This window comes from Staurois parvus, unplaced genomic scaffold (assembly GCF_062004578.1).
Source record: "Staurois parvus isolate SC_StPar_1 unplaced genomic scaffold, SC_StPar_1.0 ptg003378l, whole genome shotgun sequence".
In the NCBI taxonomy this organism is placed as follows: Eukaryota; Metazoa; Chordata; class Amphibia; order Anura; family Ranidae; genus Staurois; species Staurois parvus.
This window is the reverse complement of record NW_028321174.1, coordinates 21927-47693: the sequence shown is the minus strand read 5'-3', so window position 1 is coordinate 47693 and position 25767 is coordinate 21927. Positions and strand designations below refer to the sequence as shown.

Below are 25767 nucleotides of genomic sequence, written 5' to 3'. Positions count from 1 at the left end.
TCTGCCCCCTGTAGGGTGACGGAGCGTACGGCCCGTATGTAATCCTTCCTTGTTCTGCCCCCTGTAGGGTGACGGAGCGTACGGCCCGTATGTAATCCTTCCTTGTTCTGCCCCCTGTAGGGTGACGGAGCGTACGGCCCGCATGTAATCCTTCCTTGTTCTGCCCCCTATAGGGTGACGGAGCGTACGGCCCGTATGTAATCCTTCCTTGTTCTGCCCCCTATAGGGTGACGGAGCGTACAGCCCGTATGTAATCGTTCATTATTCTGCCCCCTATAGGGTGACGGAGCGTATGGCCCGTATGTAATCCTTCCTTGTTCTGCCCCCTGTAGGGTGACGGAGTGTACGGCCCGTATGTAATCCTTCCTTGTTCTGCCCCCTGTAGGGTGACGGAGTGTACGGCCCGTATGTAATCGTTCATTATTCTGCCCCCTATAGGGTGACGGAGCGTACGGCCCGTATGTAATCGTTCATTATTCTGCCCCCTATAGGGTGACGGAGTGTACGGTTCACAATCAGGCTCTTCAGAAGAAGGTTCAGCAGCTGCAGAAACAGAACATGTGAGTCCATCATCGCTTGTACTGGCACCTTGAGCTCGTTCTTTACATATCATTGGCTCTGACTGATCACATGACATCAGTGTGTTGTCTGTGATGGGTCACATGACCTCAGCCTGTCCATAGGGTCTGATATGAGGTTTCTGTGTTCAGGTCCTTACTGCAGCAGCTGAGGAACCTGCAGGCACTTGTGAGTCAGACCGGGACCAAGACCACAGCGGCCAGCACCTGCGTCATGGTGAGTGCATGCGTGTGTTATGAGCACATATACAGTCCGGTCCATATATACATACAATCCGGTCCATATATACATATAGTCCTGCTCCATATATACATATAGTCCGGTCCATATATACATACAATCCGGTCCATATATACATATAGTCTGCTCCATATATATTTGGACTCCGGCACAATTTTAGTTTTTTTCAGGTATTTCCCAAACCTTTCCCAGCTCTAGTTCTATGATGGATATGGGTGACACCGGCCATTGTAAGGGTTCAGACACGACACCAATCCATCAGAGAGATCGCAGCAACACAAGGAGCGGCCAAATCACCAGTCTGGTCCATTCTGAGGAAAGAAGAACGCTCTGGTGAGCTCAGCAACATGACAAGGCATGGAGGTCCATGGAGGACAACAGTGGTGGATGATCGCAGGATCCTCTCTATGGGAAAGAAGAACCCATTCACATGATCCAGACAAGTGAAGGACACTCTCCAGGAGGGGGGCGTATCATTGTCAGTCTACAATCAAGAGAAGATTTCACGAGAGCAAATACAGAGGGTTCCCCACGAGGTGCAAATACAGAGGGTTCCCCACGAGGTGCAAATACAGAGGGTTCCCCACGAGGTGCAAATACAGAGGGTTACCCACGAGGTGCAAATACAGAGGGTTCCCCACGAGGTGCAAATACAGAGGGTTCCCCACGAGGTACAAACCATTCATAAGCCTGAAGAAGAAAAGCTGGACCGGTTCTGGTTCTGGAGAAGCATTCTTTGGATGGAGGAAATGAAGATGAATCTACCAGAATGACAGGAAGAAGAAAGTGTGGAGAAGAACAGCTCATGATCCAAACCACACAATGTTATCTGTACAACATGGTGGAGGCGGCGTGATGGCATGGGTGGAGGCGGCGTGGTGGCATGGGCAAAGGAGGTGTGGTGGCATGGGCGGAGGCGGCGTGATGGCATGGGTGGAGGCGGCGTGGTGGCATGGGCAAAGGAGGCGGCGTGGTGACATGGGCAAAGGAGGTGTGGTGGCATGGGCGGAGGCGGCGTGGTGGCATGGGCAAAGGAGGTGTGTGTTGGTTATGTGTTAGAGAAGACACTGGTAGTGATGAGGCAGAAGTATGACTTTACTTGTGTGGCTTAAGTTACAAACATACAGAGCACATTTCTCAGCAGACATGTTACTTCCTGAAGATGATAGAGAAGAGAGGAAGAACCAACAAGTTTTCAGATATACACAACTGATAACCTTAGTGTATAGTGCCATCTACTGGTCAAGTGATATTAACACACAATACTATATATAGTACATTATAGTACATGCTGTTGCATTCCCAACACTGTGGTGGCAGGGGTGGTGTGGTGGCGTGGGCGGAGGCGGTGTGGTGGCGTGGGCGGTGTGGTGGCGTGGGCGGAGGCGGTGTGGTGGCGTGGGCGGAGGCGGTGTGATGGCGGAGGCGGTGTGGTGGCGTGGGCGATGTGGTGGCGTGGGCGGAGGCGGTGTGGTGGCGTGGGCGGTGTGGTGGCGTGGGCGGAGGCGGTGTGGTGGCGTGGGCGGGGGCGGTCTGGTGGCGTGGGCGGAGGCGGTGTGGTGGCGTGGGCGGAGGCGATGTGGTGGCGTGGGCGGTGTGGTGGCGTGGGCGGAGGCGGTGTGGTGGCGTGGGCGGAGGCGATGTGGTGGCGTGGGCGGAGGCGGTGTGGTGGCGTGGGCGGAGGCGGTGTGGTGGCATGGGCGGGGGCGGTCTGGTGGCATGGGCGGAGGCGGTGTGGTGGCATGGGCGGGGGCGGTCTGGTGGCATGGGTGGAGGTGGTGTGATGGCATGGGCGGAGGCAGTGCAGTGTGATGCATGGGCATGCATGGCTTTCAGTAGCACTGGGTCATTGGTGGTCATTGATCATGTGACAGAACACAGAAGCAGCCGGATGAATTCTGCAGTGTTTACAGATCTACTGTCAGCCCAGATTCAGCCTAATGCAGCAAAGGTGATTGGACGGAGCTACAGATGGACAACGATCCAAAGCACACTGCAAAAGCAACCCAGGAGGAAAGAGAAGAAGTGAAATATTCTGCAATGGCTGAGTCACCTGACCTCCACCCCACTGAGCATTTCACTGGCTGAAGGCAAAACTAAAGGCAGAAAGAGCCACAAACAGAGAACAACTGAAGACAGCTGCAGGTAGAGCCTCGCAAAGCATCAGGAAGGAGGAACCCCGGTCTCTGGTCACTTCTATGGGTTCCGGACCTCAGGCAAAGCATCAGGAAGGAGGAACCCCGGTCTCTGGTCACTTCTATGGGTTCCGGACCTCAGGCAAAGCATCAGGAAGGAGGAACCCCGGTCTCTGGTCACTTCTATGGGTTCCGGACCTCAGGCAAAGCATCAGGAAGGAGGAACCCCAGTCTCTGGTCACTTCTATGGGTTCAGGACCTCAGGCAAAGCATCAGGAAGGAGGAACCCCAGTCTCTGGTCACTTCTATGGGTTCAGGACCTCAGGCAAAGCATCAGGAAGGAGGAACCCCAGTCTCTGGTCACTTCTATGGGTTCAGGACCTCAGGCAAAGCATCAGGAAGGAGGAACCCCAGTCTCTGGTCACTTCTATGGGTTCAGGACCTCAGGCAAAGCATCAGGAAGGAGGAACCCCAGTCTCTGGTCACTTCTATGGGTTCAGGACCTCAGGCAAAGCATCAGGAAGGAGGAACCCCAGTCTCTGGTCACGTCCATGGGTTCAGGACCTCAGGCAAAGCATCAGGAAGGAGGAACCCCAGTCTCTGGTCACTTCTATGGGTTCAGGACCTCAGGCAAAGCATCAGGAAGGAGGAACCCCAGTCTCTGGTCACTTCTATGGGTTCAGGACCTCAGGCAAAGCATCAGGAAGGAGGAACCCCAGTCTCTGGTCACTTCTATGGGTTCCGGACCTCAGGCAAAGCATCAGGAAGGAGGAACCCCAGTCTCTGGTCACTTCTATGGGTTCCGGACCTCAGGCAAAGCATCAGGAAGGAGGAACCCCAGTCTCTGGTCACTTCTATGGGTTCCGGACCTCAGGCAAAGCATCAGGAAGGAGGAACCCCAGTCTCTGGTCACTTCTATGGGTTCCGGACCTCAGGCAAAGCATCAGGAAGGAGGAAACCCAGTCTCTGGTCACTTCTATGGGTTCCGGACCTCAGGCAAAGCATCAGAAAGGAGGAACCCCAGTCTCTGGTCACTTCTATGGGTTCCGGACCTCAGGCAAAGCATCAGAAAGGAGGAACCCAAGTCTCTGGTCACTTCTATGGGTTCCGGACCTCAGGCAAAGCATCAGAAAGGAGGAACCCCAGTCTCTGGTCACTTCTATGGGTTCCGGACCTCAGGCAAAGCATCAGGAAGGAGGAACCCCAGTCTCTGGTCACTTCTATGGGTTCCGGACCTCAGGCAAAGCATCAGGAAGGAGGAACCCCAGTCTCTGGTCACTTCTATGGGTTCCGGACCTCAGGCAAAGCATCAGGAAGGAGGAAACCCAGTCTCTGGTCACTTCTATGGGTTCCGGACCTCAGGCAAAGCATCAGGAAGGAGGAACCCCGGTCTCTGGTCACTTCTATGGGTTCCGGACCTCAGGCAGTCATTGCCAGTAAAGGATTCTCAACAAAATTTTACAAATCAACATTTAATTTCTGATTATAATCAATTGTCTGAATATATATGGACCTAACTGTATATACTGGGGGGGGGATATGAGTGTATATACATATATATGCGTATTCCTGTTCCACCTGTGTCATGGTATGTGCCCCCCCCATGTTCTGCTCCCACTCATGTCTGTCATGGTATGTGCCCCCCCATGTTCTGCTCCCACTCATGTCTGTCATGGTATGTGCCCCCCCCATGTTCTGCTCCCACTCATGTCTGTCATGGTATGTGCCCCCCCCATGTTCTGCTCCCACTCATGTCTGTCATGGTATGTGCCCCCCCCATGTTCTGCTCCCACTCATGTCTGTCATGGTATGTGCCCCCCCCATGTTCTGCTCCCACTCATGTCTGTCATGGTATGTGCCCCCCCATGTTCTGCTCCCACTCATGTCTGTCATGGTATGTGCCCCCCCATGTTCTGCTCCCACTCATGTCTGTCATGGTATGTGCCCCCCCCCATGTTCTGCTCCCACTCATGTCTGTCATGGTATGTGCCCCCCCATGTTCTGCTCCCACTCATGTCTGTCATGGTATGTGCCCCCCCCCCATGTTCTGCTCCCACTCATGTCTGTCATGGTATGTGCCCCCCCCCCATGTTCTGCTCCCACTCATGTCTGTCATGGTATGTGCCCCCCCCATGTTCTGCTCCCACTCCTGTCTGTCATGGTATGTGCCCCCCCATGTTCTGCTCCCACTCCTGTCTGTCATGGTATGTGCCCCCCCCCATGTTCTGCTCCCACTCATGTCTGTCATGGTATGTGCCCCCCCATGTTCTGCTCCCACTCATGTCTGTCATGGTATGTGCCCCCCCCCCCCATGTTCTGCTCCCACTCATGTCTGTCATGGTATGTGCCCCCCCCCCATGTTCTGCTCCCACTCATGTCTGTCATGGTATGTGCCCCCCCCATGTTCTGCTCCCACTCATGTCTGTCATGGTATGTGCCCCCCCCCCCATGTTCTGCTCCCACTCATGTCTGTCATGGTATGTGCCCCCCCATGTTCTGCTCCCACTCCTGTCTGTCATGGTATGTGCCCCCCCATGTTCTGCTCCCACTCATGTCTGTCATGGTATGTGCCCCCCCCATGTTCTGCTCCCACTCATGTCTGTCATGGTATGTGCCCCCCCATGTTCTGCTCCCACTCATGTCTGTCATGGTATGTGCCCCCCCATGTTCTGCTCCCACTCATGTCTGTCATGGTATGTGCCCCCCCCCATGTTCTGCTCCCACTCATGTCTGTCATGGTATGTGCCCCCCCCCCATGTTCTGCTCCCACTCCTGTCTGTCATGGTATGTGCCCCCCCCATGTTCTGCTCCCACTCATGTCTGTCATGGTATGTGTCCCCCCCATGTTCTGCTCCCACTCATGTCTGTCATGGTATGTGCCCCCCATGTTCTGCTCCCACTCATGTCTGTCATGGTATGTGCCCCCCCATGTTCTGCTCCCACTCATGTCTGTCATGGTATGTGCCCCCCCATGTTCTGCTCCCACTCATGTCTGTCATGGTATGTGCCCCCCCCATGTTCTGCTCCCACTCATGTCTGTCATGGTATGTGCCCCCCCCATGTTCTGCTCCCACTCATGTCTGTCATGGTATGTGCCCCCCCATGTTCTGCTCCCACTCATGTCTGTCATGGTATGTGCCCCCCCATGTTCTGCTCCCACTCATGTCTGTCATGGTATGTGCCCCCCCATGTTCTGCTCCCACTCATGTCTGTCATGGTATGTGCCCCCCCCATGTTCTGCTCCCACTCATGTCTGTCATGGTATGTGCCCCCCCCATGTTCTGCTCCCACTCATGTCTGTCATGGTATGTGCCCCCCCATGTTCTGCTCCCACTCCTGTCTGTCATGGTATGTGCCCCCCCCATGTTCTGCTCCCACTCATGTCTGTCATGGTATGTGTCCCCCCCATGTTCTGCTCCCACTCATGTCTGTCATGGTATGTGCCCCCCATGTTCTGCTCCCACTCATGTCTGTCATGGTATGTGCCCCCCCATGTTCTGCTCCCACTCATGTCTGTCATGGTATGTGCCCCCCCCATGTTCTGCTCCCACTCATGTCTGTCATGGTATGTGCCCCCCCATGTTCTGCTCCCACTCATGTCTGTCATGGTATGTGCCCCCCCATGTTCTGCTCCCACTCATGTCTGTCATGGTATGTGCCCCCCCCCATGTTCTGCTCCCACTCATGTCTGTCATGGTATGTGCCCCCCCCATGTTCTGCTCCCACTCATGTCTGTCATGGTATGTGCCCCCCCCATGTTCTGCTCCCACTCATGTCTGTCATGGTATGTGCCCCCCCATGTTCTGCTCCCACTCATGTCTGTCATGGTATGTGCCCCCCCATGTTCTGCTCCCACTCATGTCTGTCATGGTATGTGCCCCCCCCCATGTTCTGCTCCCACTCATGTCTGTCATGGTATGTGCCCCCCCCATGTTCTGCTCCCACTCATGTCTGTCATGGTATGTGCCCCCCCCCCCCATGTTCTGCTCCCACTCATGTCTGTCATGGTATGTGCCCCCCCATGTTCTGCTCCCACTCATGTCTGTCATGGTATGTGCCCCCCCATGTTCTGCTCCCACTCATGTCTGTCATGGTATGTGCCCCCCCCCCATGTTCTGCTCCCACTCATGTCTGTCATGGTATGTGCCCCCCCCATGTTCTGCTCCCACTCATGTCTGTCATGGTATGTGTCCCCCCCATGTTCTGCTCCCACTCATGTCTGTCATGGTATGTGCCCCCCCCCCCATGTTCTGCTCCCACTCATGTCTGTCATGGTATGTGCCCCCCCCATGTTCTGCTCCCACTCCTGTCTGTCATGGTATGTGCCCCCCCATGTTCTGCTCCCACTCATGTCTGTCATGGTATGTGCCCCCCCATGTTCTGCTCCCACTCATGTCTGTCATGGTATGTGCCCCCCCATGTTCTGCTCCCACTCATGTCTGTCATGGTATGTGCCCCCCCCATGTTCTGCTCCCACTCATGTCTGTCATGGTATGTGCCCCCCCCATGTTCTGCTCCCACTCATGTCTGTCATGGTATGTGTCCCCCCCATGTTCTGCTCCCACTCATGTCTGTCATGGTATGTGCCCCCCCATGTTCTGCTCCCACTCATGTCTGTCATGGTATGTGCCCCCCCCCCCATGTTCTGCTCCCACTCATGTCTGTCATGGTATGTGCCCCCCCCCATGTTCTGCTCCCACTCATGTCTGTCATGGTATGTGCCCCCCCATGTTCTGCTCCCACTCCTGTCTGTCATGGTATGTGCCCCCCCATGTTCTGCTCCCACTCATGTCTGTCATGGTATGTGCCCCCCCCATGTTCTGCTCCCACTCATGTCTGTCATGGTATGTGCCCCCCCATGTTCTGCTCCCACTCATGTCTGTCATGGTATGTGCCCCCCCCCCATGTTCTGCTCCCACTCATGTCTGTCATGGTATGTGCCCCCCCCCCATGTTCTGCTCCCACTCATGTCTGTCATGGTATGTGCCCCCCCCCCCATGTTCTGCTCCCACTCATGTCTGTCATGGTATGTGTCCCCCCCATGTTCTGCTCCCACTCATGTCTGTCATGGTATGTGTCCCCCCCATGTTCTGCTCCCACTCATGTCTGTCATGGTATGTGTCCCCCCCATGTTCTGCTCCCACTCATGTCTGTCATGGTATGTGTCCCCCCCATGTTCTGCTCCCACTCATGTCTGTCATGGTATGTGCCCCCCCCCCCATGTTCTGCTCCCACTCATGTCTGTCATGGTATGTGCCCCCCCCCCATGTTCTGCTCCCACTCATGTCTGTCATGGTATGTGCCCCCCCCCCATGTTCTGCTCCCACTCATGTCTGTCATGGTATGTGTCCCCCCCATGTTCTGCTCCCACTCATGTCTGTCATGGTATGTGTCCCCCCCCATGTTCTGCTCCCACTCATGTCTGTCATGGTATGTGCCCCCCCCCCATGTTCTGCTCCCACTCATGTCTGTCATGGTATGTGTCCCCCCCATGTTCTGCTCCCACTCATGTCTGTCATGGTATGTGTCCCCCCCATGTTCTGCTCCCACTCATGTCTGTCATGGTATGTGTCCCCCCCATGTTCTGCTCCCACTCATGTCTGTCATGGTATGTGTCCCCCCCATGTTCTGCTCCCACTTATGTCTGTCATGGTATGTGCCCCCCCCCCCATGTTCTGCTCCCACTCATGTCTGTCATGGTATGTGCCCCCCCCCATGTTCTGCTCCCACTCATGTCTGTCATGGTATGTGTCCCCCCCATGTTCTGCTCCCACTCATGTCTGTCATGGTATGTGCCCCCCCATGTTCTGCTCCCACTCATGTCTGTCATGGTATGTGTCCCCCCCATGTTCTGCTCCCACTCATGTCTGTCATGGTATGTGCCCCCCCCCCATGTTCTGCTCCCACTCATGTCTGTCATGGTATGTGCCCCCCCCCCCATGTTCTGCTCCCACTCATGTCTGTCATGGTATGTGCCCCCCCCCATGTTCTGCTCCCACTCATGTCTGTCATGGTATGTGCCCCCCCCCCATGTTCTGCTCCCACTCATGTCTGTCATGGTATGTGCCCCCCCCCCATGTTCTGCTCCCACTCATGTCTGTCATGGTATGTGTCCCCCCCATGTTCTGCTCCCACTCCTGTCTGTCATGGTATGTGTCCCCCCCATGTTCTGCTCCCACTTATGTCTGTCATGGTATGTGTCCCCCCCATGTTCTGCTCCCACTCATGTCTGTCATGGTATGTGTCCCCCCCCCCCATGTTCTGCTCCCACTCATGTCTGTCATGGTATGTGCCCCCCCATGTTCTGCTCCCACTCATGTCTGTCATGGTATGTGCCCCCCCATGTTCTGCTCCCACTCATGTCTGTCATGGTATGTGCCCCCCCCCCATGTTCTGCTCCCACTCATGTCTGTCATGGTATGTGCCCCCCCATGTTCTGCTCCCACTCATGTCTGTCATGGTATGTGCCCCCCCCCCATGTTCTGCTCCCACTCATGTCTGTCATGGTATGTGTCCCCCCCATGTTCTGCTCCCACTCATGTCTGTCATGGTATGTCCCCCCCCCCATGTTCTGCTCCCACTCATGTCTGTCATGGTATGTCCCCCCCCCCCCCATGTTCTGCTCCCACTCATGTCTGTCATGGTATGTCCCCCCCATGTTCTGCTCCCACTCATGTCTGTCATGGTATGTGCCCCCCCCCCATGTTCTGCTCCCACTCATGTCTGTCATGGTATGTGTCCCCCCCCATGTTCTGCTCCCACTCATGTCTGTCATGGTATGTGCCCCCCCCATGTTCTGCTCCCACTCATGTCTGTCATGGTATGTGTCCCCCCCATGTTCTGCTCCCACTCATGTCTGTCATGGTATGTGTGTCCCCCATGTTCTGCTCCCACTCATGTCTGTCATGGTATGTCCCCCCCCCCATGTTCTGCTCCCACTCATGTCTGTCATGGTATGTCCCCCCCCCCCCCATGTTCTGCTCCCACTCATGTCTGTCATGGTATGTCCCCCCCATGTTCTGCTCCCACTCATGTCTGTCATGGTATGTGCCCCCCCCCCATGTTCTGCTCCCACTCATGTCTGTCATGGTATGTGCCCCCCCATGTTCTGCTCCCACTCATGTCTGTCATGGTATGTGCCCCCCCATGTTCTGCTCCCACTCATGTCTGTCATGGTATGTGCCCCCCCCCATGTTCTGCTCCCACTCATGTCTGTCATGGTATGTGCCCCCCCCATGTTCTGCTCCCACTCATGTCTGTCATGGTATGTGCCCCCCCCCCCCATGTTCTGCTCCCACTCATGTCTGTCATGGTATGTGCCCCCCCATGTTCTGCTCCCACTCATGTCTGTCATGGTATGTGCCCCCCCATGTTCTGCTCCCACTCATGTCTGTCATGGTATGTGCCCCCCCCCCATGTTCTGCTCCCACTCATGTCTGTCATGGTATGTGCCCCCCCCATGTTCTGCTCCCACTCATGTCTGTCATGGTATGTGTCCCCCCCATGTTCTGCTCCCACTCATGTCTGTCATGGTATGTGCCCCCCCCCCATGTTCTGCTCCCACTCATGTCTGTCATGGTATGTGCCCCCCCCATGTTCTGCTCCCACTCCTGTCTGTCATGGTATGTGCCCCCCCATGTTCTGCTCCCACTCATGTCTGTCATGGTATGTGCCCCCCCATGTTCTGCTCCCACTCATGTCTGTCATGGTATGTGCCCCCCCATGTTCTGCTCCCACTCATGTCTGTCATGGTATGTGCCCCCCCCATGTTCTGCTCCCACTCATGTCTGTCATGGTATGTGCCCCCCCCATGTTCTGCTCCCACTCATGTCTGTCATGGTATGTGTCCCCCCCATGTTCTGCTCCCACTCATGTCTGTCATGGTATGTGCCCCCCCATGTTCTGCTCCCACTCATGTCTGTCATGGTATGTGCCCCCCCCCCCCATGTTCTGCTCCCACTCATGTCTGTCATGGTATGTGCCCCCCCCCATGTTCTGCTCCCACTCATGTCTGTCATGGTATGTGCCCCCCCATGTTCTGCTCCCACTCCTGTCTGTCATGGTATGTGCCCCCCCATGTTCTGCTCCCACTCATGTCTGTCATGGTATGTGCCCCCCCCATGTTCTGCTCCCACTCATGTCTGTCATGGTATGTGCCCCCCCATGTTCTGCTCCCACTCATGTCTGTCATGGTATGTGCCCCCCCCCCATGTTCTGCTCCCACTCATGTCTGTCATGGTATGTGCCCCCCCCCCATGTTCTGCTCCCACTCATGTCTGTCATGGTATGTGCCCCCCCCCCCATGTTCTGCTCCCACTCATGTCTGTCATGGTATGTGTCCCCCCCATGTTCTGCTCCCACTCATGTCTGTCATGGTATGTGTCCCCCCCATGTTCTGCTCCCACTCATGTCTGTCATGGTATGTGTCCCCCCCATGTTCTGCTCCCACTCATGTCTGTCATGGTATGTGTCCCCCCCATGTTCTGCTCCCACTCATGTCTGTCATGGTATGTGCCCCCCCCCCCATGTTCTGCTCCCACTCATGTCTGTCATGGTATGTGCCCCCCCCCCATGTTCTGCTCCCACTCATGTCTGTCATGGTATGTGCCCCCCCCCCATGTTCTGCTCCCACTCATGTCTGTCATGGTATGTGTCCCCCCCATGTTCTGCTCCCACTCATGTCTGTCATGGTATGTGTCCCCCCCATGTTCTGCTCCCACTCATGTCTGTCATGGTATGTGCCCCCCCCCCATGTTCTGCTCCCACTCATGTCTGTCATGGTATGTGTCCCCCCCATGTTCTGCTCCCACTCATGTCTGTCATGGTATGTGTCCCCCCCATGTTCTGCTCCCACTCATGTCTGTCATGGTATGTGTCCCCCCCATGTTCTGCTCCCACTCATGTCTGTCATGGTATGTGTCCCCCCCATGTTCTGCTCCCACTTATGTCTGTCATGGTATGTGCCCCCCCCCCCATGTTCTGCTCCCACTCATGTCTGTCATGGTATGTGCCCCCCCCCCCATGTTCTGCTCCCACTCATGTCTGTCATGGTATGTGTCCCCCCCATGTTCTGCTCCCACTCATGTCTGTCATGGTATGTGCCCCCCCCCCATGTTCTGCTCCCACTCATGTCTGTCATGGTATGTGCCCCCCCCCCCATGTTCTGCTCCCACTCATGTCTGTCATGGTATGTGCCCCCCCCCATGTTCTGCTCCCACTCATGTCTGTCATGGTATGTGCCCCCCCCCCATGTTCTGCTCCCACTCATGTCTGTCATGGTATGTGCCCCCCCCCCATGTTCTGCTCCCACTCATGTCTGTCATGGTATGTGTCCCCCCCATGTTCTGCTCCCACTCCTGTCTGTCATGGTATGTGTCCCCCCCATGTTCTGCTCCCACTTATGTCTGTCATGGTATGTGTCCCCCCCATGTTCTGCTCCCACTCATGTCTGTCATGGTATGTGTCCCCCCCCCCCATGTTCTGCTCCCACTCATGTCTGTCATGGTATGTGCCCCCCCATGTTCTGCTCCCACTCATGTCTGTCATGGTATGTGCCCCCCCATGTTCTGCTCCCACTCATGTCTGTCATGGTATGTGCCCCCCCCCCATGTTCTGCTCCCACTCATGTCTGTCATGGTATGTGCCCCCCCATGTTCTGCTCCCACTCATGTCTGTCATGGTATGTGCCCCCCCCCCATGTTCTGCTCCCACTCATGTCTGTCATGGTATGTGTCCCCCCCATGTTCTGCTCCCACTCATGTCTGTCATGGTATGTCCCCCCCCCCATGTTCTGCTCCCACTCATGTCTGTCATGGTATGTCCCCCCCCCCCCCATGTTCTGCTCCCACTCATGTCTGTCATGGTATGTCCCCCCCATGTTCTGCTCCCACTCATGTCTGTCATGGTATGTGCCCCCCCCCCATGTTCTGCTCCCACTCATGTCTGTCATGGTATGTGTCCCCCCCCATGTTCTGCTCCCACTCATGTCTGTCATGGTATGTGCCCCCCCCATGTTCTGCTCCCACTCATGTCTGTCATGGTATGTGTCCCCCCCATGTTCTGCTCCCACTCATGTCTGTCATGGTATGTGTGTCCCCCATGTTCTGCTCCCACTCATGTCTGTCATGGTATGTCCCCCCCCCCATGTTCTGCTCCCACTCATGTCTGTCATGGTATGTCCCCCCCCCCCCCATGTTCTGCTCCCACTCATGTCTGTCATGGTATGTCCCCCCCATGTTCTGCTCCCACTCATGTCTGTCATGGTATGTGCCCCCCCCCCATGTTCTGCTCCCACTCATGTCTGTCATGGTATGTGCCCCCCCATGTTCTGCTCCCACTCATGTCTGTCATGGTATGTGCCCCCCCATGTTCTGCTCCCACTCATGTCTGTCATGGTATGTGCCCCCCCCCATGTTCTGCTCCCACTCATGTCTGTCATGGTATGTGCCCCCCCCATGTTCTGCTCCCACTCATGTCTGTCATGGTATGTGCCCCCCCCCCCCATGTTCTGCTCCCACTCATGTCTGTCATGGTATGTGCCCCCCCATGTTCTGCTCCCACTCATGTCTGTCATGGTATGTGCCCCCCCATGTTCTGCTCCCACTCATGTCTGTCATGGTATGTGCCCCCCCCCCATGTTCTGCTCCCACTCATGTCTGTCATGGTATGTGCCCCCCCCATGTTCTGCTCCCACTCATGTCTGTCATGGTATGTGTCCCCCCCATGTTCTGCTCCCACTCATGTCTGTCATGGTATGTGCCCCCCCCCCATGTTCTGCTCCCACTCATGTCTGTCATGGTATGTGCCCCCCCCATGTTCTGCTCCCACTCCTGTCTGTCATGGTATGTGCCCCCCCATGTTCTGCTCCCACTCATGTCTGTCATGGTATGTGCCCCCCCATGTTCTGCTCCCACTCATGTCTGTCATGGTATGTGCCCCCCCATGTTCTGCTCCCACTCATGTCTGTCATGGTATGTGCCCCCCCCATGTTCTGCTCCCACTCATGTCTGTCATGGTATGTGCCCCCCCCATGTTCTGCTCCCACTCATGTCTGTCATGGTATGTGTCCCCCCCATGTTCTGCTCCCACTCATGTCTGTCATGGTATGTGCCCCCCCATGTTCTGCTCCCACTCATGTCTGTCATGGTATGTGCCCCCCCCCCCATGTTCTGCTCCCACTCATGTCTGTCATGGTATGTGCCCCCCCCCATGTTCTGCTCCCACTCATGTCTGTCATGGTATGTGCCCCCCCATGTTCTGCTCCCACTCCTGTCTGTCATGGTATGTGCCCCCCCATGTTCTGCTCCCACTCATGTCTGTCATGGTATGTGCCCCCCCCATGTTCTGCTCCCACTCATGTCTGTCATGGTATGTGCCCCCCCATGTTCTGCTCCCACTCATGTCTGTCATGGTATGTGCCCCCCCCCCATGTTCTGCTCCCACTCATGTCTGTCATGGTATGTGCCCCCCCCCCATGTTCTGCTCCCACTCATGTCTGTCATGGTATGTGCCCCCCCCCCCATGTTCTGCTCCCACTCATGTCTGTCATGGTATGTGTCCCCCCCATGTTCTGCTCCCACTCATGTCTGTCATGGTATGTGTCCCCCCCATGTTCTGCTCCCACTCATGTCTGTCATGGTATGTGTCCCCCCCATGTTCTGCTCCCACTCATGTCTGTCATGGTATGTGTCCCCCCCATGTTCTGCTCCCACTCATGTCTGTCATGGTATGTGCCCCCCCCCCCATGTTCTGCTCCCACTCATGTCTGTCATGGTATGTGCCCCCCCCCCATGTTCTGCTCCCACTCATGTCTGTCATGGTATGTGCCCCCCCCCCATGTTCTGCTCCCACTCATGTCTGTCATGGTATGTGTCCCCCCCATGTTCTGCTCCCACTCATGTCTGTCATGGTATGTGTCCCCCCCATGTTCTGCTCCCACTCATGTCTGTCATGGTATGTGCCCCCCCCCCATGTTCTGCTCCCACTCATGTCTGTCATGGTATGTGTCCCCCCCATGTTCTGCTCCCACTCATGTCTGTCATGGTATGTGTCCCCCCCATGTTCTGCTCCCACTCATGTCTGTCATGGTATGTGTCCCCCCCATGTTCTGCTCCCACTCATGTCTGTCATGGTATGTGTCCCCCCCATGTTCTGCTCCCACTTATGTCTGTCATGGTATGTGCCCCCCCCCCCATGTTCTGCTCCCACTCATGTCTGTCATGGTATGTGCCCCCCCCCATGTTCTGCTCCCACTCATGTCTGTCATGGTATGTGTCCCCCCCATGTTCTGCTCCCACTCATGTCTGTCATGGTATGTGCCCCCCCATGTTCTGCTCCCACTCATGTCTGTCATGGTATGTGTCCCCCCCATGTTCTGCTCCCACTCATGTCTGTCATGGTATGTGCCCCCCCCCCATGTTCTGCTCCCACTCATGTATGTCATGGTATGTGCCCCCCCCCCCATGTTCTGCTCCCACTCATGTCTGTCATGGTATGTGCCCCCCCCCATGTTCTGCTCCCACTCATGTCTGTCATGGTATGTGCCCCCCCCCCATGTTCTGCTCCCACTCATGTCTGTCATGGTATGTCCCCCCCCATGTTCTGCTCCCACTCATGTCTGTCATGGTATGTGTCCCCCCCATGTTCTGCTCCCACTCCTGTCTGTCATGGTATGTGTCCCCCCCATGTTCTGCTCCCACTTATGTCTGTCATGGTATGTGTCCCCCCCATGTTCTGCTCCCACTCATGTCTGTCATGGTATGTGTCCCCCCCCCCCATGTTCTGCTCCCACTCATGTCTGTCATGGTATGTGCCCCCCCATGTTCTGCTCCCACTCATGTCTGTCATGGTATGTGCCCCCCCATGTTCTGCTCCCACTCATGTCTGTCATGGTATGTGCCCCCCCCCCATGTTCTGCTCCCACTCATGTCTGTCATGGTATGTGCCCCCCCATGTTCTGCTCCCACTCATGTCTGTCATGGTATGTGCCCCCCCCCCATGTTCTGCTCCCACTCATGTCTGTCATGGTATGTGTCCCCCCCATGTTCTGCTCCCACTCATGTCTGTCATGGTATGTCCCCCCCCCCATGTTCTGCTCCCACTCATGTCTGTCATGGTATGTCCCCCCCCCCCCCATGTTCTGCTCCCACTCATGTCTGTCATGGTATGTCCCCCCCATGTTCTGCTCCCACTCATGTCTGTCATGGTATGTGCCCCCCCCCCATGTTCTGCTCCCACTCATGTCTGTCATGGTATGTGCCCCCCCCATGTTCTGCTCCCACTCATGTCTGTCATGGTATGTGCCCCCCCCATGTTCTGCTCCCACTCATGTCTGTCATGGTATGTGTCCCCCATGTTCTGCTCCCACTCATGTCTGTCATGGTATGTGTGTCCCCCATGTTCTGCTCCCACTCATGTCTGTCATGGTATGTCCCCCCCCCCATGTTCTGCTCCCACTCATGTCTGTCATGGTATGTCCCCCCCCCCCCCATGTTCTGCTCCCACTCATGTCTGTCATGGTATGTCCCCCCCATGTTCTGCTCCCACTCATGTCTGTCATGGTATGTGCCCCCCCCCCATGTTCTGCTCCCACTCATGTCTGTCATGGTATGTGTCCCCCCCCATGTTCTGCTCCCACTCATGTCTGTCATGGTATGTGCCCCCCCCATGTTCTGCTCCCACTCATGTCTGTCATGGTATGTCCCCCCCCCATGTTCTGCTTCCACTCATGTCTGTCATGGTATGTGTCCCCCCCCCCCATGTTCTGCTCCCACTCATGTCTGTCATGGTATGTGTCCCCCCCATGTTCTGCTCCCACTCATGTCTGTCATGGTATGTGCCCCCCCCATGTTCTGCTCCCACTCATGTCTGTCATGGTATGTGCCCCCCCCCATGTTCTGCTCCCACTCATGTCTGTCATGGTATGTGTCCCCCCCATGTTCTGCTCCCACTCATGTCTGTCATGGTATGTGTCCCCCCCCCATGTTCTGCTCCCACTCATGTCTGTCATGGTATGTGTCCCCCCCATGTTCTGCTCCCACTCATGTCTGTCATGGTATGTGTCCCCCCCCCCCCCCATGTTCTGCTCCCACTCATGTCTGTCATGGTATGTGTCCCCCCCCCCATGTTCTGCTCCCACTCATGTCTGTCATGGTATGTGCCCCCCCATGTTCTGCTCCCACTCATGTCTGTCATGGTATGTGTCCCCCATGTTCTGCTCCCACTCATGTCTGTCATGGTATGTGCCCCTCCCCCATGTTCTGCTCCCACTCATGTCTGTCATGGTATGTGTCCCCCCCCCCCCCCATGTTCTGCTCCCACTCATGTCTGTCATGGTATGTGTCCCCCCCCCCATGTTCTGCTCCCACTCATGTCTGTCATGGTATGTGCCCCCCCATGTTCTGCTCCCACTCATGTCTGTCATGGTATGTGTCCCCCATGTTCTGCTCCCACTCATGTCTGTCATGGTATGTGTCCCCCCCCCATGTTCTGCTCCCACTCATGTCTGTCATGGTATGTGTCCCCCCCCCATGTTCTGCTCCCACTCATATCTGTCATGGTATGTGTCCCCCCCCCATGTTCTGCTCCCACTCATGTCTGTCATGGTATGTGCCCCCCCCCCCATGTTCTGCTCCCACTCATGTCTGTCATGGTATGTGCCCCCCCCATGTTCTGCTCCCACTCATGTGATGGTGATTCTCCCGGCAGGTCTTGGCTCTCTCCTTCTGCCTCATCCTCTTCCCCAGTCTGTATCCATTTGGGACGAATGTTGGACACCAGAGCCATCGTGGAGGTGAGTGCTGCTCTGTGTTGCCAGGCCATGTAGATGGAGGCCATCTGTGTCCGAGTCCAAGGATGAGGATATTATGTGTCTTCCTCCATTGCCTGTCAGGGCACATTTCTGGCCTTTCTGATCCTCAGCTTCCAGTACACCTAAAGAGAACCTGTCATTTGTATGAATTTCTTTTTTTCTCTATTGAAATTTCAAGCTGCTGTTGGGTGGCCCTTAGAACAGGACAGACCATAGTGCCGTCCCCTGCAGAGTCTCTGACCTTCATGAGCCCTTAGAACAGGCCGGGCCATAGAGCCGTCCCCTGCAGAGTCTCTGACCTTCCTGAGCCCTTAGAACAGGACAGACCATAGTGCCGTCCCCTGCAGAGTCTCTGACCTTCCTGAGCCCTTAGAACAGGCCGGGCCATAGAGCCGTCCCCTGCAGAGTCTCTGACCTTCATGAGCCCTTAGAACAGGCCGGGCCATAGAGCCGTCCCCTGCAGAGTCTCTGACCTTCATGAGCCCTTAGAACAGGCCAGGCCATAGAGCCGTCCCTTGTAGAGTCTCTGACCTTCCTGAGCCCTTAGATCAGGATGCGCCATAGAGCCGTCCCCTGCAGAGTCTATCTCTGACCTTCCTGAGCCCTTAGAACAGGCCGGGCCATAGAGCCATCCCCTGCAGAGTCTCTGACCTTCTTGAGCCCTTAGAACAGGCCGGGCCATAGAGCCATCCCCTGCAAAGTCTCTGACCTTCCTGAGCCCTTAGATCAGGCTGCACCATAGAGCCATCCCCTGCAGAGTCTCTGACCTTCCTGAGCCCTTAGAACAGGCCGGGCCATAGAGCCATCCCCTGCAGAGTCTCTGACCTTCCTGAGCCCTTAGAACAGGCCGGACCAAGTACAACCCTACATTTAGAGAATCAGCCGGCTGCCTCCAGTGTTTGGTCTTGTAGAGCTGGACTGTGGACTGGAAGCACCTTGAAGGGCCCCACCTGAGAGGGAGCTGGAACATTTCCTCTTTGAGAGGGAATTTGGTAAAGGGCAGCCTGTACCCACCAGTCACCCACCTTATCTGGGAAACCACTGGATGGATAGAAGGTAGGAGGTGTTCTTATCGAAGGATTGACTGCGGTCTCAGGAACCTCTTCTGCGCCCCACTCCTTCAGCCACATTGACTGTGTGGGAGGAGTTCTCCAGTGATCTCAGGAGCCCCCTACACACCCCGCTCCTTCAGTCACATGTACTTCATGGAAGGAACCTTTGAGTTCTCCAGTGGTCTCGGAAGCCTCTTATGCACCACGTTCCTTTAGCCACGTTGCCTTTGTGAGAGGAACCTTTGCATTCTGCAGTGCCCTCAGTAGTCCGTTTACACTCCTTGTGGACTGTTGTGTTTTGCTGAAACCATAAATACTCTGGTTGTTCTCCCATAGCAAGATTGTCTGGCTAGGCGGCCCCTTAACCACTTGCCTACCGGGCACTTCTACCCCCTTCCTGCCTACCGGGCACTTCTACCCCCTTCCTGCCTACAGGACACTTCTACCCCCTTCCTGCCTACCGGGCACTTCTACCCCCTTCCTGCCTACAGGGCACTTCTACCCCCTTCCTGCCTACAGGGCACTTCTACCCCCTTCCTGCCTACAGGACACTTCTATCCCCTTCCTGCCTACAGGACACTTCTACCCCCTTCCTGCCTACCGGGCACTTCTACCCCCTTCCTGCCTACAGGACACTTCTACCCCCTTCCTGCCTACAGGACACTTCTACCCCCTTCCTGCCTACAGGGCACTTCTACCCCCTTCCTGCCTACAGGGCACTTCTACCCCCTTCCTGCCTACAGGACACTTCTACCCCCTTCCTGCCTACAGGACACTTCTACCCCCTTCCTGCCTACCGGACACTTCTACCCCCTTCCTGCCTACAGGACACTTCTACCCCCTTCCTGCCTACAGGGCACTTCTACCCCCTTCCTGCCTACAGGGCACTTCTACCCCCTTCCTTACCAGGCCAATTTTCAGCTTTCAGCGCTGCCGCACTTTGATTGACAATTGCGCGGTCATGCAACATTGTACCCATATGAAATTTTGATCATTTTTTTCTCACAAATAGAGCTTTCTTTTGGTGGTATTTCCTCCCTGCTGGGCGCTTTACTTTTTGCGCTATAAATAAAAAAATGCAAAAAATTTGAAAAAAAAAAAAAAAGTTTCTTTGTTTCTATTATAAAATTTTTCAAACAGGTAATTTTTCTCCTTCACTGATGTGCGTTGATGAGGCAGCACTGATGGGCACTGATAGGCGGCACTGATAGGCAGCACTGATGAGGTGGCACGGATAGGCAGCACTAATATGCAGCACTGATAGGCAGCACTGATGATGGGTACTGATAGACGACAGTGACTGGCACAACCCCTGGGCACTGACTGGCAGCACTGGTGGGTGGGCACAGGTGGGTGATCTGCTGGGCACAGGTGGGCGGAACTTGCGGGTGTCACTGCTGGGCACCGATCATCAGGGCACTGATGATCGGTGCCGATCCCCGCTCTGACAACTGCCGGTTCTCGGCAGTACTTTCCTGACGATCTGACAGTGTGAGGAAAGGGCAGCCGAGAACCGGCACTTGCATTTCCCTGTGATCAGCGTGTCATTGGACCCCGCTGATCCACATGGTAAAAGGCCGCTGTGATTGGCCTTTTACCACATCACGTGAAGCCGTCATTCGGCTATCTGCGGTCGGCAACTAGTTAAACACAAAGTTTCCATCCTCTTGATCCTAATGGTGGGGGGTGTGAGGCCACGGGCCTTCCCATGTACACTGGCTGGCCTTTCCCACCTGGACCTATTTTTTTATGTCCTCGGTTCCCACCTAGGACCTTTTCCTTCTGGGGTTTTCCCAGCATACTATGTTCTCCTCATCCAGTTGAAGGTCCTGTTGCCCCATATCTAAGCTGGTCTGCTCTTGGATGTCCGAACTGTATCTGATTTCCTGTGTTCCTCAATGGACAAGAATGAAAGAAACAAGGTACTGACTGTAGGATCCTTTTCTGAGAGTCCATTGTGGGGGACAGCTCCCTCACCTCTGGGTTCCTCTTATACCAGGGGTCCCCAACCTTTCTAACAAAGGGCCAGTTTACTACTCTTCAGACTTGAGTTGGGCCAGACTGTGGTCAGTGGCCGTTAACAATGCCCTATCTTTAGTGGTGTCAGCGGGAGCAATAGCGCCCCATCGTTGGTGTCAGCGGGAGGAATAGCGCCCCATCTTTGGGGTCTGCGGGAGGAATAGCGCCCCATCACTGGTGTCAATGGGAGGATTAGTGCCCCATCGTTGGTGTCAGTGGGAGGAATAGTGCCCCATCATTGGTGTCAGTGGGAAGAATAGTGCCCCATCATTGGTGTCAGTGGGAGGGATAGTGCCCCATCATTGGTGTCAGTGGGAGGATTAGTGCCCCATCGTTGGTATCAGTGGGAGGGATAGTGCCCCATCGTTGGTGTCAGTGGGAGGGATAGTGCCCCATCATTGGTGTCAGTGGGAGGGATAGTGTCCCATCGTTGGTGTCAGTGGGAGGGATAGTGCCCCATCGTTGGTGTCAGTGGGAGGGATAGTGCCCCATCATTGGTGTCAGTGGGAGGGATAGTGCCCCATCATTGGTGTCAGTGGGAGGATTAGTGCCCCATCGTTGGTGTCAGTTGGAGGAATAGTGCCCCATCATTGGTGTCAGTGGGAGGAATAGTGCCCCATCGTTGGTGTCAGTGGGAGGGATAGTGCTCCATCGTTGGTGTCAGTGGGAGGGATAGTGCCCCATCGTTGGTGTCAGTGGGAGGGATAGTGCCCCATCGTTGGTGTCAGTGGGAGGGATAGTGCCCCATCGTTGGTGTCAGTGGGAGGGATAGTGCCCCATCGTTGGTGTCAGTGGGAGGGATAGTGCCCCATCGTTGGTGTCAGTGGGAGGATTAGTGCCCCATCGTTGGTGTCAGTGGGAGGGATAGTGCCCCATCGTTGGTGTCAGTGGGAGGGATAGTGCCCCATCGTTGGTGTCAGTGGGAGGGATAGTGCCCCATCATTGGTGTCAGTGGGAGGGATAGTGCTCCATCGTTGGTGTCAGTGGGAGGGATAGTGCCCCATCGTTGGTGTCAGTGGGAGGGATAGTGCTCCATCATTGGTGTCAGTGGGAGGGATAGTGCCCCATCGTTGGTGTCAGTGGAAGGGATAGTGCCCCATCATTGGTGTCAGTGGGAGGGATAGTGCTCCATCATTGGTGTCAGTGGGAGGGATAGTGCCCCATCATTGGTGTCAGTGGGAGGGATAGTGCCCCATCGTTGGTGTCAGTGGGAGGGATAGTGCCCCATCGTTGGTGTCAGTGGGAGGGATAGTGCCCCATCGTTGGTGTCAGTGGGAGGAATAGTGCCCCATCGTTGGTGTCAGTGGGAGGAATAGTGCCCCATCGTTGGTGTCAGTGGGAGGAATAGTGCCCCATCGTTGGTGTCAGTGGGAGGAATAGTGCCCCATCGTTGGTGTCAGTGGGAGGAATAGTGCCCCATCGTTGGTGTCAGTGGGAGGAATAGTGCCCCATCGTTGGTGTCAGTGGGAGGAATAGTGCCCCATCGTTGGTGTCAGTGGGAGGAATAGTGCCCCATCGTTGGTGTCAGTGGGAGGAATAGTGCCCCATCGTTGGTGTCAGTGGGAGGAATAGTGCCCCATCGTTGGTGTCAGTGGGAGGAATAGTGCCCCATCGTTGGTGTCAGTGGGAGGGATAGTGCCCCATCGCTGGTGTCAGTGGGAGGGATAGTGCCCCATCGTTGGTGTCAGTGGGAGGGATAGTGCCCCATCGTTGGTGTCAGTGGGAGGGATAGTGCCCCATCGTTGGTGTCAGTGGGAGGGATAGTGCCCCATCGTTGGTGTCAGTGGGAGGGATAGTGCCCCATCGTTGGTGTCAGTGGGAGGGATAGTGCCCCATCGTTGGTGTCAGTGGGAGGGATAGTGCCCCATCGTTGGTGTCAGTGGGAGGGATAGTGCCCCATCGTTGGTGTCAGTGGGAGGGATAGTGCCCCATCATTGGTGTCAGTGGGAGGAGTAGTGCCCCAAGGGCCAGATAAAAGCAAGCACAGGGCTGCAGTTTGGAGACCTCTGTCTTCTGCTCTTGGTATTGCTTTGTTGTAAATCTGAGGCATGCTGGGTAGAGGAGGGGTTATACAGGGCCTGGCTTACTTTTTCTTTGGTTGGCCAGTGTTCAGTCTTCCTGTAGGCTGCAGTGTAACCCGACTGTATCTGAGCTCCTCAACCAACTTCAGGGAAAGGATTTTATGGTAGCTGTGATGAAGCTGCTTTGTGATTGGAGCATCCCTGACCTGACACAAGCTGCACCATCTCTGCGGGGGAGGGGGTGTCCCGGGAACTGGTGTACAGCTGCTCAGTCAGACATCGGCAGCTTCCAGAAGATCCGACTTCAGCTCCGTGATCGGTTCTCGGTTCTAAAAGTTACTCCAGCCCCTCAGTGCTCCAAGCTGCATAGAATACCGGCTGTATCCTCAGGCTGGTGACAGGTTGGCTTTGAGGGCGTGGCCTGAGATGTAAATGAGTAGAGTATACAAGTGCTGGAAGATTGTGTCCATAGAGAAGTCTTCTCAGGAGGAAGCAGAAAGGGGCAGTCTGTCCCCACCCCCTTATCTGCCCCAGTTACAGTTTGGTTTGGGGTTGTAAGCGAATGGGCACCATGTGACCTGTCATGGTCACCCACACCTGGTTCCTAGGCAACTTCAGTGACTTGTATGTCATCCACAACCCATACCCTTCCCATCCTCAATCTCCATTAATTGGACCATCTTTATGACCTTGTCCATGTTTGTAGGACAGAGGGACCTCCATCTGGGTTCCCAGCACCTTCCAGCCTTGTAGTCACATTGATGGTTTGTTGTTTTCTTCATGTTTTCTCTATTTTATGTATTGGTGGATTCTTTGTCTTTCAGTTGTTTCTCGTCAGCTGCGAAATCTCCACTCCGACCTTCCCGTCCTCAGTACAGCAGGTCCGGATGAAGCTGCGGAGACACTTCAAGAAATTGTTCTGGAGAAAAGCAATACAGGGCCACCCCAGGATGACTCCCTGCTGGACCTTTCACGTCAAGAGCTCCACCTGGACCCGTCCCTGCAGGGAGCTCAGAATGACACCCCCGAGGTCCAAGACGTTGGAACCGCAGAATCCAAACCTTCCATTAACAGTAATTCCTCCTCTGACCTTCCAAAACAGACGCAGCCGGCTGAAGGACAGCCTGACCCCCGACCTGGCGGTGAATTGTCGGGTCCGCCAGAACTGCTGCATGTCATGCCAGACAAATCCAACTGGCGGGATAAGACTCGAAGCGTCATCATCACCCCCCACCATTCTGATGAAATGTAATCCCTGCATGCCTTGTGTACATAGACTGCAATTCCTGCGCTATCCAGAGATTTCCCATCATTATGGAGCTGGGCCAGAGAGACCGGAGATCCCACCACTGATAGGGTGAGAAGAGGCACTTCGGACGACTGTGTGCTTCTCGCCGTGTATAGAGAGACATAGAAGTCCCACATTATTCAGAGATTTCCCATTATTACGGAGCTGGGTCAAGGAGGCCAGGGGTCCCTCAGCACCGATGAGGGTAATAGGAGGACTGTGTGCTTCTCGGGGTATATAAAGAGATACACAAGTCCTGCATTACTTAGAGATTCCTCATCATTATGGAGCTGGGTCCCTCAAGACTGATCATGGTAATAGGAGGCACTTAGAAGGACCATGTGATTCTTGGGGTTAGAGAGATATTTGGAGATTTCCCATTACTATGGACCTGGGTTAGAGAGACTTGGGGGTCCCTCAGCACTGATCTGGGTAATGGGAGGCACTTAGAAGGACCATGTGATTCTCGAGGTTATAGAGATATTTGGAGATTTCCCATTACTATGGAACTGGGTTGGAGAGACTTGGGAGTCCCTCAGCACTGATCTGGGTAATAGGAGGTACTTGGAAGGACTGTGATTCTTTGGGTTAGGGGGAGATTTCCTATTATTACAGAGCTGGGTTGGAGAGACCAGGGGTCCCTCAGCACCAATGGGGGTAATAGGAGACACATAGGTGGATCGTGTGGTTCTTGGGGTGTATCGAGAGATATACAAGTCCTTCATCATTATTCAGAGATTTCCCAATATTATGGAGCTGACCCAGGGTCCCTCAGCACTGATGGGGGTATTGGGAGGCACTTAGCAGGTCCCTGTAATTTTCAGGGTGTATAGAGAGATATTCGGAGATTTCCCAATATTATGGAGCTGGGTTGGAGAGACTGGGGGTCCCTCTGCACTGATGGGGGTGTTGGGAGGAACGTAGCAGGTCCATATGATTCCTGGGGTGTATAGAGAGATATTTGGAGATTTCCCAATATTATGGAGCTGGGTTGGAGAGACTGGGGGTCCCTCTGCACTGATGGGGGTATTGGGAGGAACGTAGCAGGTCCATATGATTCCTGGGGTGTATAGAGAGATATTTGGAGATTTCCCAATATCATGGAGCTGGGTTGGAGAGACTGGGGGTCCCTCTGCACTGATGGGGGTTTAGGAGGCACTTAGCAGGTCCCTGTAATTCTGGGGGTGTATAGAGAGATATATGAGCTGCACTGAGACTTGTAAATATTTCCGTATGTTCTGTCACGTCTGAATTGAATAAACTTTATTGGAACGGTCTTTTGTCATTCCTGAGATATATCTACAACTGGAAAAAAAAACCCAAATACGTGAGCCTAGCGTCCGGTATCTAGACGTTCCATGATCTGACGTTCCTCAGGGGGTGGAATAACCACAAATAATGGTACGCTCCAAGAGTGCAATTATTGGTTTCTATGTTTGGATAGTACCCCCCCCCCCCCCTAAATTTCATGCCATTGGCCATACATTGCAGGGACCAGCCCAAGTTTGTGGCCATCCCAACAGAAGTCAATCATTTGATCAACTTCTGTCAAAGGGGACCCAAAAATTTGTCCTCGCTCAGAAGGGGGGATGTCAGGGGGGTTGTGGGACTTCTCATCCATTCA

The 25767-nt window shown here is 55.0% G+C and overlaps 1 protein-coding gene across 1 annotated transcript; it reads left to right on the top strand.

Moving 5' to 3' along the window:
- The first annotated feature begins 422 nt into the window (after window positions 1-422).
- Window positions 423-25420, top strand: LOC149428238 (cyclic AMP-responsive element-binding protein 3-like protein 3). The gene is made up of 4 exons (XM_089667570.1): window positions 423-560; window positions 711-795; window positions 17661-17745; window positions 23680-25420. Coding segments are annotated over exons 1-4 (600 nt in total). The 5' UTR covers window positions 423-558; the 3' UTR covers window positions 24108-25420.
- Window positions 25421-25767: the final 347 nt, after the last annotated feature.

What these genes read in the sequence shown, in the direction of transcription:
- LOC149428238 (XM_089667570.1), top strand. An exon ending in CGGCCAGCACCTGCGTCATG is followed by an intron (nt 796 to 17,660) that starts GTGAGTGCATGC and finishes TTCTCCCGGCAG; the next exon opens with GTCTTGGCTCTCTCCTTCTG. An exon ending in ACACCAGAGCCATCGTGGAG is followed by an intron (nt 17,746 to 23,679) that starts GTGAGTGCTGCT and finishes TTTGTCTTTCAG; the next exon opens with TTGTTTCTCGTCAGCTGCGA.